Source organism: Papaver somniferum, chromosome 6 (genome assembly GCF_003573695.1).
Source record: "Papaver somniferum cultivar HN1 chromosome 6, ASM357369v1, whole genome shotgun sequence".
NCBI classification, from domain to species: domain Eukaryota; kingdom Viridiplantae; phylum Streptophyta; class Magnoliopsida; order Ranunculales; family Papaveraceae; genus Papaver; species Papaver somniferum.
Window position 1 is genome coordinate 93,395,801 of NC_039363.1, and position 17,519 is coordinate 93,413,319.

Here is a 17,519-nt window from a genome sequence, read left to right on the forward strand (position 1 = left end):
GTTTCGGCTTATACGATATTCTCAATATGTGCCGAACCAATAACAATATTTTAACCCAAAAATAACAAATTGATGTTCGGCTCATACTATTTGCGAAATATAACCCGAACCAGTAATTGTTTTTTTTCCGGGCTATTCAGGATGTTGTTCGGCTTACTATGAAACTTTCATATAATCCGAACTGTTCATCAATTGGTAGATTCGGCTCATAGATGTGAGCCGAACCTCAACCTGTTTCGCCGAACCATGATCCAAAAAACCTAACTTTTGATAGTTAAGAGCTATAGAAGTGAGATTAAGCATAGAATGGAAGTGTACCTGTGTATCAAAAGCATTGGGTTCCTCATCAATGTCTCCATCATCAGGATTTGGCTCATAAAAATCATCATCTTGAGTTTGAGCTTGAGTTTGAGTGGGTGTAAAATCCTTCTCATAATCTAAGAAATCATCCATTTGGGAATCATTGGTGTAGTTGATGTGTATTTTCCTAGGTTTTTTAGATGAATTATGACCCTCCTCATCCTCCATTGAATCAAGAATTAAAATTTTCTCACTTTCTCCTTCTCTTTCTCTCCTTCTCAATAAAAACTTTGATTTTTTTTCTCCAAAATTTTTCATCTAAACAACCTTTATAATTCTGAAAATTATCTTAATCACTAAACAAAATATTTAATCACTAATCAATATTACTAACACTAATACGTACAGGACAGATTTGTCATTAAAAATATTTGGGTTAAGGGATTATCTGAATTTGCTATTTCATAACCTTTTTTATTTTTATTCAGTATGCCTAGAAAGATTTCAGTATGCCCAAAATCATAGTTCCAAAATATTTCGGGTGAGGCAGTTGTGTACAGAAGAAACCAGTAAATAGTAAAAAGTCATGCCTTGTAATATTAGTTGTCGCACATCGGTCGATATTATCTCTTTGGGGTCAAAAAGAATGTTTCTTTATATTGCCAAGAAAGAACAGACAAGGAAAGGAGTACCCAAACCATACACAGAAGAAAAAAAACCTACCACCTGCTCTCTTTCTCTAATGGCGACTTCCGATCCGCAGAAATTAATGAGTAAAGCTGACAAATTGTGAGATTTCTCTTCCATCTTTATCAATTTTACTCTTGACTGCTTTTTTTCATCTCTATTTCTCATTTTTGCGATCTAACTTTAGGTTTTCCTGTTGAATTGGTTTCATCTCAGACTACTTTGTGTCCGTATAATTAGGTGTTTTGTCGATTTTAAGTTATGTTTACTGCTATGATTTGGTGTTTACTAGTTAAACTGATGGAGATGTAGATTGTCTGTAGAGGGTTAACAATTGAAATTGTAATATAGGATCTGAATTCTTAGGGGAGTCGGACTATGTGCTCAGTTTTGGTAAATGGAGGCTGTATCAGTTGGACCGGTGAATAGGAAAAATGATTGAGCTGGTTCATTTGGTTGTTTAGAGATGGTGGCAGGAATTGGTGATTGTTGAACTGAAAATTTTGTGTAAAGAGGTCATATATGTCTAAATATTATGTGAACTTGGAAACGTTAGTGGTGCAACTGCAGTTACTTTCAACTGATAACTATAGGTGCCAAACGAAATTAGGACCTTGGATTCGTTAAAGTTGAATCTAATGAAATTATTGAGACTACGCATTTCAATTGCAATTCTGCTGCTCGATTTACTTTTTGATAGAGATTATTAGCAAATTTAGAGAATACTCATTTCATTTGCCATAATACTGTCCACTGAATTATTTGTGTTTTATTTTCCTTCTCTTCAGAACTAAACTTACTCTTACAAGATGGAGTGCCGATTGGCAGAATGCTACTCAATTATATGAACAGGCTGGTTGGTAAATTCTGTGCATTGGTACTTTACTGTGTAAAATCTGAATTTCAAATGCTTTTCACGATTTCTTTTTTTTAAACTGATCCTCCTTTTATTTACTGTTGGTAGCTGTTGGGTTCAAGCTTTCTAAAGATAATCAGAATGCGAAAACAGCATATGAGAAGGCCTCTAAGGGACAGGAGATGCTCTCATCGTATCCTAGTTGTGTTTGAATGATGTGGCTGCTATTGTGAATATCTCTCTATATATTTTTCATCATTCTGAATGTATCTTGGTCATTGTATCCTTCACAAGCTTAATAGTCCTTGGGATGCTGCAAAGCATTTGGAGTCTGCTGGTGCAGTAGCAAAGGACCTTGGCAACTGGAGTGAAGTTTCTGATTTCTACAGAAGGGCGTCAGAATTGTACACCGAATGCGGAAGATCACAACCAGCATCAGATGCTCTTGCAAAGGGTGCTCGGTATGTAGTTATTCTTCAACCGTTACCTTTAAAAGGCTTCACATATTTTCTTGTGAAAAGAAACACGCTTTTTATAGTCTCTGAACATGCTAGGCGTTAAATTTTCAAAAGAATTCTTCCTGCACACTGCACCTTGCACCCTTCTTAGCAAAATAGTAGTTAAGGAAAATTTATGAACACCGGCCTGCAAGTATCCACTAACATAGACAGAACATTGGCAAAGTCATTGAAGTCAGATTGTGAAGGGCTAATACAGGACAATCACCCGCAAACGCGTCCAACTGTAGATGGTTCATTTGAATGTGACCAAAAAAAAGTAACTGTCAGATGATCTTGTGTGATTTATGTCCTATCCTCGGAAATCCATCTCGCCTGTGGAGATGCCAGCAGAAAATATTAGAGCCTTCTTTATGATTTTTTTTTTGTTAGGAGTTGCAGAGGGGCAACACAGTTGGTATAAAAGAAAACGATTCAAGTGAGAGTTTCCCTTAGCAGAAGATTCTTGTTATAATCCCTTCAACTATAGTTAGTATTTGGAGACTAAATCACATTCCATGGGGATGCACAATACTAGTTGCAGCTGTCAAGCATGTTTGCAATTAATAGATAATAAGTGCTATGGGGTATGTTTGAATAAAATTGCTCACAGATGAGATACTAAATTTGGTTAATGTAGCTTAGAGAACTAACAGATGTTAAGTTTTATGTTATAGTGCTCTCGAAGAAGCCTCCCCTGATGAAGCTGTTCGGATGTATGGCGATGCTTGTTCCATCCTTGAAGAAGATGAAAAGGAGCAAATGGCCTTCGATCTGTATCGTGCTGCGGCGAATGTTTATATAAAGCTTGAGAGGTAAGAAACACGTGTTATATGTCTTAAATTAAAATTTCTCTGATTGCAGTCGGCCTCTTGAAAATACTCGCTAGCATAGCATTTGATTGGATGACTGAGTTGCTTAATTTCTTGTTTGAGTATGTTGTGAAAAAGAATGAGCACAAATATCCTTCATCTATAAGAATAATAGTGTATGCATTTTGTTTTGCTTACTTACAGGTATACCGATGCTGCAACTTTTCTATTGCGACTGGGCTTATCAGCTGACCAATGCAAAGCTACCAACAGTCAGTGCAAGGTACAACAAAGCAGTCATTCTCAGTTCCTAATACATTTCTTGATCAATTTCATGGTTACTTCTACCTCATCGTATACTTATTCTTATTATCCATAAATGTGTAAGTGGTGTGGATCTTTAACTTTTTTACTTGGATTTTCAGGCTTATCTTAGTGCAATAATAGTCTACCTGTACGCGGACGACTTCAAGCAAGCAGAAAAATGCTATAACGATTGTTCTCAGTAAGTTTGTCTTCAGTGCATCATCCTAGGATTCAAGGCCCATTTCAGATTATGCAGTTTTCCTGTATCTTTTCTATACATTTATGGATTGAAGACTTACGACTTAAAAAGAATCTTCGAATTATATTTTCAGGATTGATGCTTTTCTGAGTAGCGATCAGAACCGGTGTGCTAGCAAACTTCTATCTGCTTATGGAGAAGGTGATGTTGAAGAAATTAAACGTGTTGCACAGTCGAGTACTGTTACACATCTCGACCATATGGTAACTTACATATCTTTACCTAAAACCACTAACTCGATAAGTATAGGAAGGATCAGATGTCAATTTTAGAGTTTCTGTTTGTTGGAATTATGTATGACAAATAGCAGGGTCAAGGCTAGCACTGGTGACTCATGCCCTTTTCCCCCCTTATAGATGTCCTTCTAATTGGTGGTTTATATTAATTTGGTCATTGCCAACTCTATGGGTCTCAGTGGGTACCTAAACCCAAGAACCAAATCAAACCTGGTGTAGTTCCCTCATTTGCTGTCCCAAACATTTCAATAATGGCATTGGAGTCATTTGGAACTGGAGTTCTTAGTAATATGGAGTAGTACACTTGCTGGTCTTTTCCATAGACAGCAATACTTGAACTGGACTACTAGTGTTGGATCCCACCACAGCCATCTCACCTCCTGGATCCTTTTTTACTTGTGGCCTTTATTGTATATAATAAATTTTATTCTGGTCTGAGGAATAGTTCAAAATTTGGTTACAGAACAGACCCAAGGATTGTGATTCTGGGAGTTCAGTTGCCAAACCCGAGCTCACTCTTGCATTAGTTTTTATCCTTTTTAACTAACCAGTTCCTCAGCTCATACACTAAACACAATCTGACATATTTCACTACATTAAATTGTTTGCAGATCATTAAACTTGCAAGAAAACTTCCCACAGGCGATGTGAGCAAACACAAATATGGAGCATCAATGGATGAGGAAGAGGAACCGTTGAACGAAGATGATCTTACCTAGTTTCTTTTTTCCCCACAGAAGTCTTTACAGGAAACACAACAGAAACGAGAACAGAATATGGTGTGGTGTTTCATTATATTGTAGAGTTTGGTACTTCTAAAGTATTAAAGGGATTGTGTTTATAAACGTTGAGTTCTGTACTTATTGTATTGAGTGGTGTTACATGAGGATAATGAATACAAGAAGTGGGTAATTTGCTCGTGTAATATTATTATCCTCTTACTAGGATTAATCCTTGAGCTTAAAATTAAAACAGTTTTACAGATACAAATGGTCAAGTTAAACAGACAGTGTATTTGTTTGTCTCGATAGGGCTTAGCCATCTCAGCATAGGTTTCACTGGGTCTTCATTAGAGTCAAACCGTCAAAAAGTTGCTGTTCAATTTCCTATGTGGACATGGAAACTCGTAACTGCAGTCCTGCACTGGCTTAGAATCAAGAGTCGCAACAAACTCAAGTCTAAGAAGTTGGAAAGATTAGAAACCCCATCGTCGTCCGTATACTTCAGTGAATGCAAAGTCAAATCCCATTTATTTAATACCGTAGGACATTTAAATCAACGCCTCGTTATTTCCCCATCCCATCTCACATTTATTAAGCCGCATCTCTAATGAATAATAAATCCTTCAACTTCTTCAACCCCAAATGTTTCTATATAAATTATCCTCAAAACCACACTAACCCTACAACTCGCACCCAAAGTTTCTCTATAAAAAGGAAATGGAACCATCTCATCAAAAGAAATGGAAAAACACACTAATTGGTAAGCTCCATATAACTGAAATCAAATCCATTAGACCACACCATGTTGTTAGAGATATCAACAGAGCATGGAATGATAACAGTATCTCAAAATTCACAAACATGGAGCTTGGTAGTGGTATGTTTAGTTTTCATTTTGAAGACGAAGAAGATATGAAATTGGTTATGGATCTTAGACCATGGTTGGTCATTGGCGATGACTACTATCAATACTTACTTCTTTTGACTGAGTGGCGTCCAGATACTCCACCTTCTAAGATTATGTTTAGTCCTAGTTATCCATTTTGGATTCAACTTCATGATATTCCTTTTGATTACGTGTCAAGGGAAATGGGAAGGAAAATTTGTGAAGGTACGGGTCATGTGGTTTTAGATGTTGATTTTGATGAAGGAAAGAGTAAAGGAAGAATGATGTTTTTGAGGGTACGGGTTTTGCTTGATCTGACAAAGAAGTTGGCGATGGAATGATGTTAAAGAGGATGATGCTACCAGTTATAATCCTGAAGGGGTTGGTAATGAAAGTGAATTACCAGCAGTACTAGTTGAAGGTCAAGTTTAAAGGGTTGAAGGTAAGAAAATTCATGACACTTGGATTTACGAAGGAATAGCCGTTCGTTATAAAGTTGACGATGAAGCCGATGAATATGACAATGGTGATGGAGATGATCAAAAAAAAAATGATGATGGAGTATTAGAAGAAGATGAATAGTCTAAGAGGTCACAAATGAAGAGATGGAGACTACGTACAGACTAACCGTGAGATTAAGCAATGTTGGTTTCGTCATTTGTATGGTATTTCTTTTCTTAAGGTGTAGCCTTACTTTTCTTTTAGACTTGAAAATTGAAGTTATTCCGAAGCTTTCATATGTTGATGCTTTCGTATTTGCAGGATTGGTTTCATTGAGTTTCTTCATCCCGAAGCTTTCCCCAAAGCTCTTGCGATGTGATTCCCCCTTGACAATCGAAGATGCTAGTCTTAGAGGAACTGGTGGTAGAAAACTGGTAGACAGAGGACGACGTTTTAGTCATTATGGTGGCTGCGTTTGCCCTTTCAGATACTTAACTGGTTCTGACAGAGGTTTGGGTGGTGCCGGCATAGGCAAACATGGAAGCCCCTTCCATTTCCCTTCAGGTTAGGTTTTCTATTCCTGAGCTTTCGCTGTAAATATGTATGTTACCTCTTTCGTTTGCTTTGTCCATCAACAAATTCTAAATCCAAACTGATCTTCCTGTAGGAAAGAAAACTAAGTTTGATGATGATTAACCTGAAGGGGGGAAAACAACAGAAAAAGAACAGAAGATCTTGTGGAGAAAATATTTTCATTATATGTATTGTGTTTATAAACCTTGTATTTAGCACCAATATTGAATGGTGTGTAACATGATTGTAATCATTACAAAGTGGCCTGGTCTACAGATCTCCTGCACGGATTTACAACTTTTCGACTGGGAAACCCATAACAGGTTTTGTTTTTGATGCTAAACTTCGCAGATCTGCGATTTCATCATTAGTGAGTTCCCATCCTATTGCACCTGCAAATTCTTTGGCCTGTTCTGCATTTTTAGCTCCTGGAATTGGCACAACATTTTCTTGGGAAACTAGCCAGTTAAGAACAACCTGTACAAGAAAAAGTTTGGTGTTACATTAGCTTTTAGGTTTGAATAAGCTATACCACTTTTTGTCAGACCAAAAGAGCCAGATAAACTAGCCTCTATAGCACAAACAGGACCATACACAAGTGGTGCTCATGTAGTATCAGATTGTTTCAAAAAAGTTGAACCATTGTAAATTGATTGAATTCAGAGGGTGTACTAGATGTATAAGAAAACTTTACATTCTACCATCATCTGACAGGTCCCAGTATACAAAATGTGGAACCAACTGGGAATACCCAGCTGGCCTGAGGGTAAAACTCTCGTACTTGAGGCCTCTAGCTCAAAACCTCATTCGGTTCATTTTTCAAACAAAAAAAGTAGAATGTGCTTCGAGCTTTCATCAGGTTAACGGTCACTGGTTTAATCCCCCGTAAGGACCATATCCAAAAAATGAAACAAAAATGTAAAAGAGGTTAATCCCCTGCCAGTTACTAGTGTTGGATTTTTAACCAGCCGATTTATGTTACCAGAAGGAAAAAATGTGAAAGATCATATGGCTACCAGCCTTTGTTTAGGAAGCGCTTTTGATGGAATGGACATGAATAGGTGTCCCACGGAAAATTCAGTGATAATTTGGAATTTATATCGGACATAGGTAGTAAAAAAGTTTCAGAGGTTCATATAAGAAGGTGAAGTACCTGTGTAGGAGTTTTGTTGTAGCTTTGTCCTATATCCTTTATTCTGTTCACAAGAGGTTGCAGCTGCAGTGGCCAGCCATTTAGTAATTCACATCTGGAGTAGTTTATGATAATGAAAAACATTGGTGCTTTAGATTTTTTTGCAGTTCTTACCTCTGTGAGGAATTCTGGAGTATATATACGGCCTCGAGGACCTGTTGGCGGATTTGCTGGTGTATATTTACCGGTAAGAGCACCTACACAAGTAGAGAATGAACACTTACCAAGAGTTTTATATTGATACAATTGCATTAGTAAGTGACTGGGATTCAATTACCAGTTCCTAGAGAAGTGACTGGGATTCAATTACCAGTGGTCAAAGAAAAGTATCTATAGACCGTAACCGGGGTTCAAAATCTAGTTTCAGTGGAATAGAACGGAATGTATAGGTCATATGTGATATCCCAACACATTGTTCAGTTTAAATTGTTAGCAGAGACAAGTGAACTGATATTAGGAACTGCACCTTGCGCTATAGGCGAATATGCAATCAATGTGATCCCAAGCTCATCACAAGTAGCTTTCACACCATTGTCCTCTGGAATTCTGTATATAAGGCTGTAGTTCACTTGGTTAGAAGCTAAAGGAATCCCCCTGCTTTTAAGCTGCTTGTAAGCAGCTCGTAGACGTTTTTCTGAAATTAAGACTATCATTAGTGGGTGCTGCAAAATGATCCAATAGCAATCAGAAGAAGAGATAATGAGTATCTAGATTAGAACTATCCTAAATCCTGTTAGATGAAAAATGATCAAGAGAAAAATTACCACTGTAATTGGAGACACCTACAGCCTTTACAAGGCCTTGTTCAACGGCATCAGCAAGCCCGTTAATATAATCTGAAATTGATTTTGTCTGAGCTTTCTGTAATGTTAATTGAAACACAAAAGCAGATTTTTACTAAATAACAATGGATAGATCAAACAACCTTCATTTCCCCATAATCCAGGCCTGAAAAGAGAAACACAAAATCCCATATTCAGTCAATCAATGGTCTTTAGAAAGAAAAATCATGTAAAGTAGCTAAAGATTTTGTTAAGTAGAGACCAATGAAGCTGGTAAAGTTCGACTGAAGATAGATTGAGCCTATCAAGAGAATCCTTAAGCGCTGAGATGACACTCCCACGACCAAGCCTCCATGGTAATGCTGCAAACTTGGTTGCAACAGCTACCTCCACTCCTGGATCTTTTTGCTTCCTTTCCTTGATAAATCTATAATGAAGTGATAAAATGGCGACAGTTTAGCAACATATGACACACTTCACTTGGAATGACAAGTCTAAAACTTCACAACACTGAGGTTCTACTACCATTAGCAAACGGACTGGACGCCCCATGCCGCAAAAATAACCATTCAAGAGATCGAGAATAAGTACCTTCCGAGTAGAGTTTCGGAGTTGACTGCGCCAAAGGAGAACTGGCACGAAATCAAGATCAAAATCTGTTTAAGTGTCTATTCTGTAAGTTGAAATAGAAACAACAAGCAAACACAATTGCTTAACAATCTCACCTTTGAGCCATAAACCTCAGCAGTATCAAAGAATGTTATACCAGAGTCAACACTAGCATCAAAAGCAGTTTTTGCAGCTTTCAGTTTCCTATCTGCCATTACAAAGAAGCAATTCATTAGTTATAGAACTACTAAAAATGTCAAATAGGAAGTACAAAAATGAGAATTAAGACTGTACCATCCCATTCAAAGTTGTTCCAGTAGCTGGTGTCACCCCATGACCAAGCTCCAATCCCAAGTTTTGTAACTTTTAAATCAGAACCACCCAATTTCACCTTATCTTCTCCTCCGGTTTGAATAGTAACAGACTCTTCAGAAGCAACACCTCTTATTATACTACTACGATTTCTACTATTCTTTAACAGAGAAAAACTTGCACCAGTTACTTGCAAAGCCATGAAGAATTGACTATCTGAATCAATTCAAGAAATGGGTTTTCTCTGTAGCTGATGGTAGTCTAAAATTTGATTGCTTTTGACTTTGGGTTATGGAGAAAAATCAAAATCAAGAAATGGGTTTTTTTGTAGGAATTTGATTAGGCTTTGATTATTATTAGTAGCGAAGGTAAATATGGGGCTCTTATGTTGCAAACGTCGTTGGTCTTTGAATCCAAATAATGGTATAATTTTGTATGGCCATTGGTGAAAGTGGAGAAGCTCCCAAAACAACAACAGAAATAGAAGAAGAATGGGACATAGGATTTATGTGTGGTAGTGAAACAACCAGGTTGAGCGGCAATTTGTTGCCAACAACACCATCTTTGTGTGTGTGTTTGATTTCTGTTGAAACAACTTCTTTGAGAGAAAAATCCTCTCTTTTCTTTGGTGTGGTGGGGGTTGGAAATAAAAATAAAACAAAAATAAAATAAACTTGGACAAGTTGCTAGGCAGTCGAGAGACCGTCTCACAAAATAATTCTATTTTTCACTGTACAAAGGCAAATCCCGCTTTGCTGAGGATCAAACTGGAGAGCTTCAGATGACGTGATAACAAACTACACCACGAAGCCATATAAGTTCATCTAAATGCTAAGCCAGTCAAGAGACTGATCTGAGGTCTCTGACCAGTTGGGCTCAATCCAACTGCAGTATAACTTCACCTTCGTAATCTTTGGCAGAATGTCTATTAGTACCAACACAGTGATACATACCTGTATCAAGGGAATAGAATAAAATCCATTTTTCATGTAGCCTCGGAAGGTAGATTTTGTTCTCCATTTGGCTAACCGGGGCAACTGCCGAGATAGAAGATGTATTGCTAACACACAGCATATGCCTCCCCAGATCTTTAACTTCAACCCAAACCATTTGAGTGTCATCCAATCTATAAACACGAACCCATTTCCCCAAATGGCCTAAGAACACACACAAAAGTTTTCCTTCACACTCCACCAAGTAACTCTTATAGATAAACTCACAATTATGCGGAATTACCATGGCTAAAACTTCCCAACTTATATTGTCATTCTCTAGTTTAGATACTCCTAAAGTTCCATTTATGTCTAGGCAATAGAATGCTCCGTTGTAGAAAACTGGATTGTTCCAATCCATCTCGAACCCCATTTGTTTCTTATTGAGAGGTAAATAAGTAGTAGCGTCAAAGGAATCATACCTCCAGTATTCTTCTCCCCGTTTAATGAAGAAGATGGACACACTAGCATTCAATTGTTTATCGATGGCAAAAACTACACAATCAGCAGAAGTCGGCAAAAATGAGAACGAGATACCTGAGAAAGGGATGCCATCATTATCTGGGAGGTCTGGAAGTTTAATACTGGATCTCGTGAAGGGATTGTGGAAGAACAAAGTCAGGCCGTTCACCATGAGCAACCACCCACCTTTCGAAAAGGAAATGCTAGAACCTTTTACAATTTCAGGAATACTAATGAGGTATTTCTCATTATTATGCAGTGGGTTTACGAAATTGTAGATGGATCTATCATAGTTGGAGAAAACCAGCCACGGGGATAAATCTGTGGTCCTGAAAGTTCTAGTAGAAGAGGATCTTCTGAGATTCATCATCGCACGGTATGTTTTACTCACTGCACGTAAATGTATGTAATCCAATATATGAAGATAGTTTGATACCAACCATACCAAATCATCGAGAGGCATAATCCCTAGCCTTCTTTCTTCCGTATCTTCTTTCTCATCGTCCCTAGTAACACCAGCTATGTTTTCCATAACCTCTATAACTTTATCCATGTGTTCGACCTTTCCTAAAATGCAGTTTGTTGTTTTTCTATCATCGACCCTACAAATTAAAGAACCAGAACGTCATTAAGCAACAACATCAATTCGATCTCTAGTACAAATGAGAATAAAGCAACAAAAGATGGATAAGATATAAAGGCAGTACTTCTGAGGCAGAAAACATAAGAAAAAGCTATAAACCAATTCGGAAAACAAATGCCCAACATCCATGTGTACCACTTCAACACGATGAAAACACATGGCAGCGTTCAAAATATAGAACTATTTTTTGTTCAGCATGTTGGTGAACTACATTACTTAAGACATGAAGGTTGTATGACCTGAGCAGTAGATATAAACTACACAGGGTACATCTGATACAGCTGTATCCCATAGCATCGAAGGCAGGTCAGTAGATCAATAACAGTAGCTACTTAAAGAAAAGCAAGTATATATCAGTGAGACAAAAAATGTATCTTTCTTCAAAGTTATCTTGGAGGTGTAGTAATCATCAGCCACTGAGGCAAGAACCATGGTGTCGGCAGATCGGGGCATGGTAAAGAAAGTGATATACTTTGATCTTCCAAGTCATATTTGTACAAGCTCATTTCTTCATATCGTGTATAATACACACAACCTTTTGAAAATCCCAAGTCTGAGGCCAAGCAAGACAATCGAGTACAACGGCTAAGGAATAAGACATGGTCATCCAAACTTTTCACACCCACCCAAGCCATTGAAGAGAAATCCAATTTTTCGATGTCAATTTGGCATATGTTACCATAAATCCCTCTACTCATGCTACATACAGATATCCGGAAGACATCACCAAAAGATTCCACATAATACACGCTAAAAGAACGACCAAAACCTCCAGATAGTGATTCCTTCGATATGCCATCTAAGCAAACACGAAAATGACTTACTGCAAGGGTTTCTTCATCATCGAAATCAGACCCACGCTGTATTTCTATCTTCAAGTAGAAACCATTCCAACACATTAGATGTAACTTACTTTTGAGATATACCATTGATTCAGTTAATTCGACATAATCAAACACATGTTTTCTCCATTGTTTTTCAACAGGGTGACAAAATAGAAGAAAGTCAGGACTTTCACGAAAACAATCAAGAGTATGTAAACCATGGAATCAGCATCATAATCATCATTGTCACTACTACTACTACTATTACTGCTGGTGCTGGTCTGAGGAGGCGAAGTTAGAAGACAATCTTTGATCCAAAATTTACTAATTACATTTTTGGGCAAACAAGGTAAGTGAATGGTATCTAGTGATTGGGGATTCCAAAGTAAACAATCTCCATAATTAGGATCAGTATCATCATCCTCACAAACACTGACTACCCACCCTTTATGACAAGATTTCTGCCAAAATCTTCTTTTACTCAATTCTGATATAAATTTGTTTGAATATTTCTTGTTAAATTGACGATCATCATCACAAATGTTATAGAATGTTTTGAACTTACCATCTTTACCATGTGGGAAAACAAGCCATGGTGCCACCTTTGGTGATGGTGGAAGTCTGCGCTCACCTCTTCTCCCAAACTCGGATTTCTCCATGGAAACTGAAGATAAGAGAAACCCTAAATTTCAGTCACAATTTTAACACTATGAAGAAGAGAGCCAGTGTGAGTGTAAAACTAAAATTTGAGTGTTTGTATCAGGATGACGAATCGTTTACAGTTTCGGCCTCGGTAAGGAATCTTGGGAATTTTAAGAAAATGCCACACTTCCAATTTTCGGTTTAAGAAAGTGCCACCGTTTTTTCCAAAATTAATAAAATGCCACGACCATTTTGTATTCCGTCAAGGCCCACCAAACGGGTCTGTCATCGGTGAACAAGTCAAGAAAATTTTCATTTTTACCTATTTGCCCTTCACAATCCTTAAGAAAATCCGATCTCTTTCATGTTCTTTAGATACCACTGTTCACTTTGGTTTTAACGTTGAACCAAAATCCTAAATTAAGTTTATGTCTCCAACAAAACGTTCGGGTGGAGATTGTACCGATACCGATACGGAGATGGAGAGTGAACTGGCAGCAAACGAGATGTTGGTGTTGGTCGATGGTATATTGCAGTCTAGTAAGAATTGGTAGGAATGATTGAGCTGTTGCAATCGGTGCAAGGAGAGATTGGAGTAAGAATGAAGGGGTAATTTCAAATATAAAGTAGTGCGGTACGTGGTTTCATTTCATCATCTCGTGGATGGAGCAAAGAAGATACTTGGTTTATGGATCTGTGTCTTGATTAGATTTTGTTGATTTTTTTTTTTATACTAATTTTAATGGTGAAGTTCTGTGTCTCTCGAATTATGTTGATTAATGGTGAAGTTCGGGTGGAATTAAGTTTGGGGGTGCCAGCATGGCTTCGTTCTCTCGAATTGGTGGTTGCCTGGGGTTCTATCTAGATGAGTTTTGCAAGCTAATTGAAGACGAATTACAGGTGCAAGAAGGCGTTTACAGGGAGTTTGGTATTGTTGGTTATGAAGCTACAGAATGAATTTAATGCTGCAATGGAGGATTGAATCCATGTTGGTTAGGCTTGGTGTTGGTGAATGGTGTTTACAGTGAACACACCAACAATTTTGGTCCAAGAGTTGGCTGAAATTGATTCAATCAATGTGATTTTATATGGGATTCTCGGTCTAAATGACATGGTCTGTATGTAACTACTGAATTTGGGCAGTGAGAAGACGGCAAGATGTTGTTGTTGCCGGATGAACTCGACGTGGTCTATCTGTTCGGTAAAATGCTCCAAAGAACACACGAACTATAGGGAGATGATTAAAGGGCGTAAATGTCTTTTACTAAACTGAACTACTGCCACCTATGCACTAACGGATGTTAACTATTTTTTGAAAAAAACTGGATGGAAAAGGTCAAATGCATGGCACTAAGTAAATTCTAGAAAAAATAGTGGCACTTTCTTAAATATGAAATTGAAAGTGTCGCACTTTATTAAAATCTCCAAGAATCTTTTATGGCACCTACTTCCTTTATCCGGGGTACCCTCAAGTTTTTTAATCACTCAGGTGAAATGCTCATGTGACCGGAGTTTGCCAGAGTTCGAAATTCATCCGCAACAAACTCTTTATCTTTGTCCTCTTTAGAAGAAGAAAAAAATGTGCGATGCCCATAATAATAGCTAAGTGCACCCGTATAAAAATAAGCGACCCGTTTGGATAGCAAATATGTCAGTATGTTCGGCCGGACGATTTGGTACTTATATTTTTGTTCTCAAAATTAATGTCTTAAAATCCCTTGAATAATCAAGCAACCTTATTTAAAATCTCCTGAAAATCTCCTTTTCAAGTTCCAACGGGCTGATTTTCAACCCAATCACGCCTATTCCTATGCACAAGGTTAAAAAAATCTGTTTAACACAACTGGTGGCATGACAAACGAGTTGCGTCATTATAGGAAAATCACTGAGCGACATAGTTTCTAGCGAGCCGAAATAGATAATACTATCAGCGGTAAAGTCTTTATCACCAGCGCTACCATGAATATCGCTCGACGTCAACGATCAACTTTCCAACGCCTATAAATATTGCATCATCTCGTATTCCCCTTCACACCTTCCCTTGCCTTCTCATATATTTTCTTATGTTCTCTTCTCTTAGGTTCTCTTCTCTAGTTTAACAAAATTCTCTTTAGTTTTATTTCCTAAACAAATATGAATGAGAAAAGAAAAAGAAACAGAAAACTCAAAGGATCTACTAGTACCCAATCCAGTGGATTAAGTTATGTTATGGATAAATAATATGAGTTTCAAAATGTTAGACAATTAGCCGGTGATGGTGCACTCCCTAAGCACATATCTGGCCATCCCAGGCTAGTTGATTCGGTCAATCTAAGAGGTGGGTGGTCTGAGTTTCATATGGTGTTTGGGTTACTTCCCCCTGTTGTTCAAGAGAGAATCTGAAGATATTCTTCGCGATATTTATATCATATACAACCTAGAAACCATATGACTCAAACAATTCAAGTTATATGAACGATGATGGAGGACTACAAACACGTTCTTTTCCAAAGATTTTGAATGCGGTAAGTTGTTTTTTCTTGTAATTAAATTTTTAAATAATGTTTTTGGTTTTATAAAATTCAACAAACTCTAATTATGAATATGTCGTTAAATATGTGTTACACCGTTAGATTTGTATATGTTAATGGGAATTCCATTTAACAGACTAAATTGGGTATCAGAAGATAGATGGAAAGTAAGAATTTATACTCAAATCATGTAGAGGAAAATGATGCATATAGACAAATAAATGCAAATGGATTAAAAGTGGTTGGGTTGAAAAGTTTTTTTGCAACGTTATGCTAGGAAAATGAATAAGAACAGGTTAGTAAATAATCAATATTTGTTCCCTATGCATTAATATGAGGAGGTCGAAGGTCTGTTTATGTTATGGACAATAGGCCAATGTTTGTTTCCAAATGGTGTTAATCGGTTTTCTTGAAGCAATAGAAGATTTATAGAAAGCACCAACATATGATTGGGGGTCTTCAATTTTATCAGAGCTTTAGTAATGATTCCCAAACTAATTTAGGATCGGTTGTACCATGCTTCCCAATATAGGTTATGACCGGTTATACCATGCTTCTCGAAACTAGTTAGGACCGGTTATACCATTTCACTGGATATAGGCCGGTTTTACCTTACTGATTAGTGATTTTTCGTGGGATGTAGTAATTAGGATTCGTTTCAGACTTGTGAAGGAAATGGAATTTTTAGATTTAATAAATATATACAAAAAATATTAACAATATGGGCAAGAGTACTGGGACTAAAGATTCGGCCGTCTTTTTTTCTTCAAATGGTTCAGAAATTAATTCTAGCAATTATAGTTCAAAAACAAAAACAAATATTAACTCTAGTTTATTGCCAAGATAGATTTTATAAAATATTACTTGTATTTCTTAAGCATGGCATATCAAAAATTCCTAGGACTAAGCATACTCCATCAAAGGAAATCATAAGTAATTAATTTAAAATCTTAATTCAATTAAAATTAGTGCAAAAAGTAAATAAAAGAATTAATGAAATTACCACATGGATGAAATTCGACCTCCTCCGTCGTCCCAGTGTTGGGTTTAGCTCATCATGATAAAAACACGCTCAAAGTATTTATTTATTGCTCAAAGGGTGTTTACAAGGATGAAAATGGAGATGAAATAATAAAACAGTGAATGTGCGACCCACCGAAAGCGTCCAAAATGAACGACACAGAAGAAGTGTTATTGTTACTGTAGCTCTAAGACCCACACCTACGACCCACGTCTGTGAGTCTATTTCACTGTTGAAAAACGACTGCTGATGCAGGTCCGTTCTTCGTGTTCTTCATATTCATCATCAGCAGCAGCAGAAACCGAGTTTGGGAAAACTCGAATTTCTTCTTCTATGGCTCTCCTCATCCCCCCAGACTCTCGACCCCCTCTCTAGTAGACCCAAAGAGCCTATTTATACCCAACAACAGCTCCAAATCTCGCCAATAACTCCAATATAATTCTTCATTATACGGGCAGTGAATAACAATATTTTCCGAATATTTTCTTACCAAACTTGGAATTTCTTGCGTAAACTTCCTCCCTCCACGCTCCAAATCGATTCTTCACGACCCAAAGTGATGCTCGAGCCATTCCACATCATCAGAACACGTCCATAACTCTCCATGACGCGTGATTATCATCCTCCAGTGCATGCTTGCCCTGTTTTGAACTCGAGAATAAAAACACGTATTCCAGCCAAATTTGATCGAAACCACCACCCAAACTTTGTTCCTTATGCCAAATCACATCTTTCTGCCAATTTTCAGCGATTGAATCGCACTCTAACCCATTCATTTTGACAATCAAAATTCTGCCAGTTGAAAACTTCATTTCCCGCCAAAAACACAAATTCAAATTGTTGAAGAAGGTGCCCCTTATCCATAGTGCTGGGGTGCGAATATCAATTGGGGTGGAAATAGTAATTTTTCTGGGTTCCTCCGGGACATTTCTGGGACGCTTCCGGTGCATTTCTT

At 37.4% G+C, this 17,519-nt stretch overlaps 2 protein-coding genes across 3 annotated transcripts; one reads left to right on the forward strand and one right to left on the reverse strand.

Moving 5' to 3' along the window:
* Positions 1-950: 950 nt before the first annotated feature.
* On the forward strand, positions 951-4,937 carry LOC113288439 (gamma-soluble NSF attachment protein-like). Its single transcript, XM_026537476.1, has 9 exons — positions 951-1,089; positions 1,776-1,843; positions 1,952-2,036; positions 2,146-2,304; positions 3,018-3,155; positions 3,357-3,435; positions 3,578-3,657; positions 3,791-3,920; positions 4,565-4,937. The coding sequence occupies exons 1-9, from the start codon at positions 1,043-1,045 to the stop codon at positions 4,670-4,672; spliced, it is 894 nt and encodes a 297-aa protein (XP_026393261.1). The 5' UTR covers positions 951-1,042; the 3' UTR covers positions 4,673-4,937.
* Positions 4,938-6,737: 1,800 nt separating this feature from the next.
* On the reverse strand, positions 6,738-13,134 carry LOC113288440 (uncharacterized oxidoreductase At1g06690, chloroplastic-like). 2 transcript variants are annotated; one of them, XM_026537479.1, is made up of 11 exons: positions 12,957-13,079; positions 9,453-11,526; positions 9,275-9,366; positions 9,141-9,181; positions 8,812-8,976; positions 8,693-8,715; positions 8,532-8,603; positions 8,234-8,401; positions 7,882-7,964; positions 7,729-7,791; positions 6,738-7,052 (listed from the first exon to the last, which is right to left on the reverse strand). In XM_026537479.1, the coding sequence occupies exons 2-11, from the start codon at positions 9,670-9,672 to the stop codon at positions 6,867-6,869; spliced, it is 1,113 nt and encodes a 370-aa protein (XP_026393264.1). In that variant the 5' UTR covers positions 9,673-11,526; positions 12,957-13,079; the 3' UTR covers positions 6,738-6,866. The 2 variants fall into 2 exon arrangements, with proteins under 2 accessions (XP_026393264.1, XP_026393263.1); XM_026537478.1 differs by lacking the exons at positions 6,738-7,052; positions 7,729-7,791; positions 7,882-7,964; ... (4 more) ...; positions 9,141-9,181; positions 9,275-9,366 and having other exon boundaries at positions 10,178-11,526; positions 12,957-13,134.
* Positions 13,135-17,519: the final 4,385 nt, after the last annotated feature.

Bases quoted from the DNA above. Each gene is read 5' to 3' on its own strand.
- LOC113288439 (XM_026537476.1), top strand. From the start codon at position 1,043: ATGGCGACTTCCGATCCGCAGAAATTAATGAGTAAAGCTGACAAATT. The intron at 2,305-3,017 runs GTATGTAGTTAT...TTTATGTTATAG, and splicing joins GCTCTTGCAAAGGGTGCTCG to TGCTCTCGAAGAAGCCTCCC. The intron at 3,658-3,790 runs GTAAGTTTGTCT...TTATATTTTCAG, and splicing joins TGCTATAACGATTGTTCTCA to GATTGATGCTTTTCTGAGTA.
- LOC113288440 (XM_026537478.1), bottom strand. From the start codon at position 11,477: ATGGATAAAGTTATAGAGGTTATGGAAAACATAGCTGGTGTTACTAGG.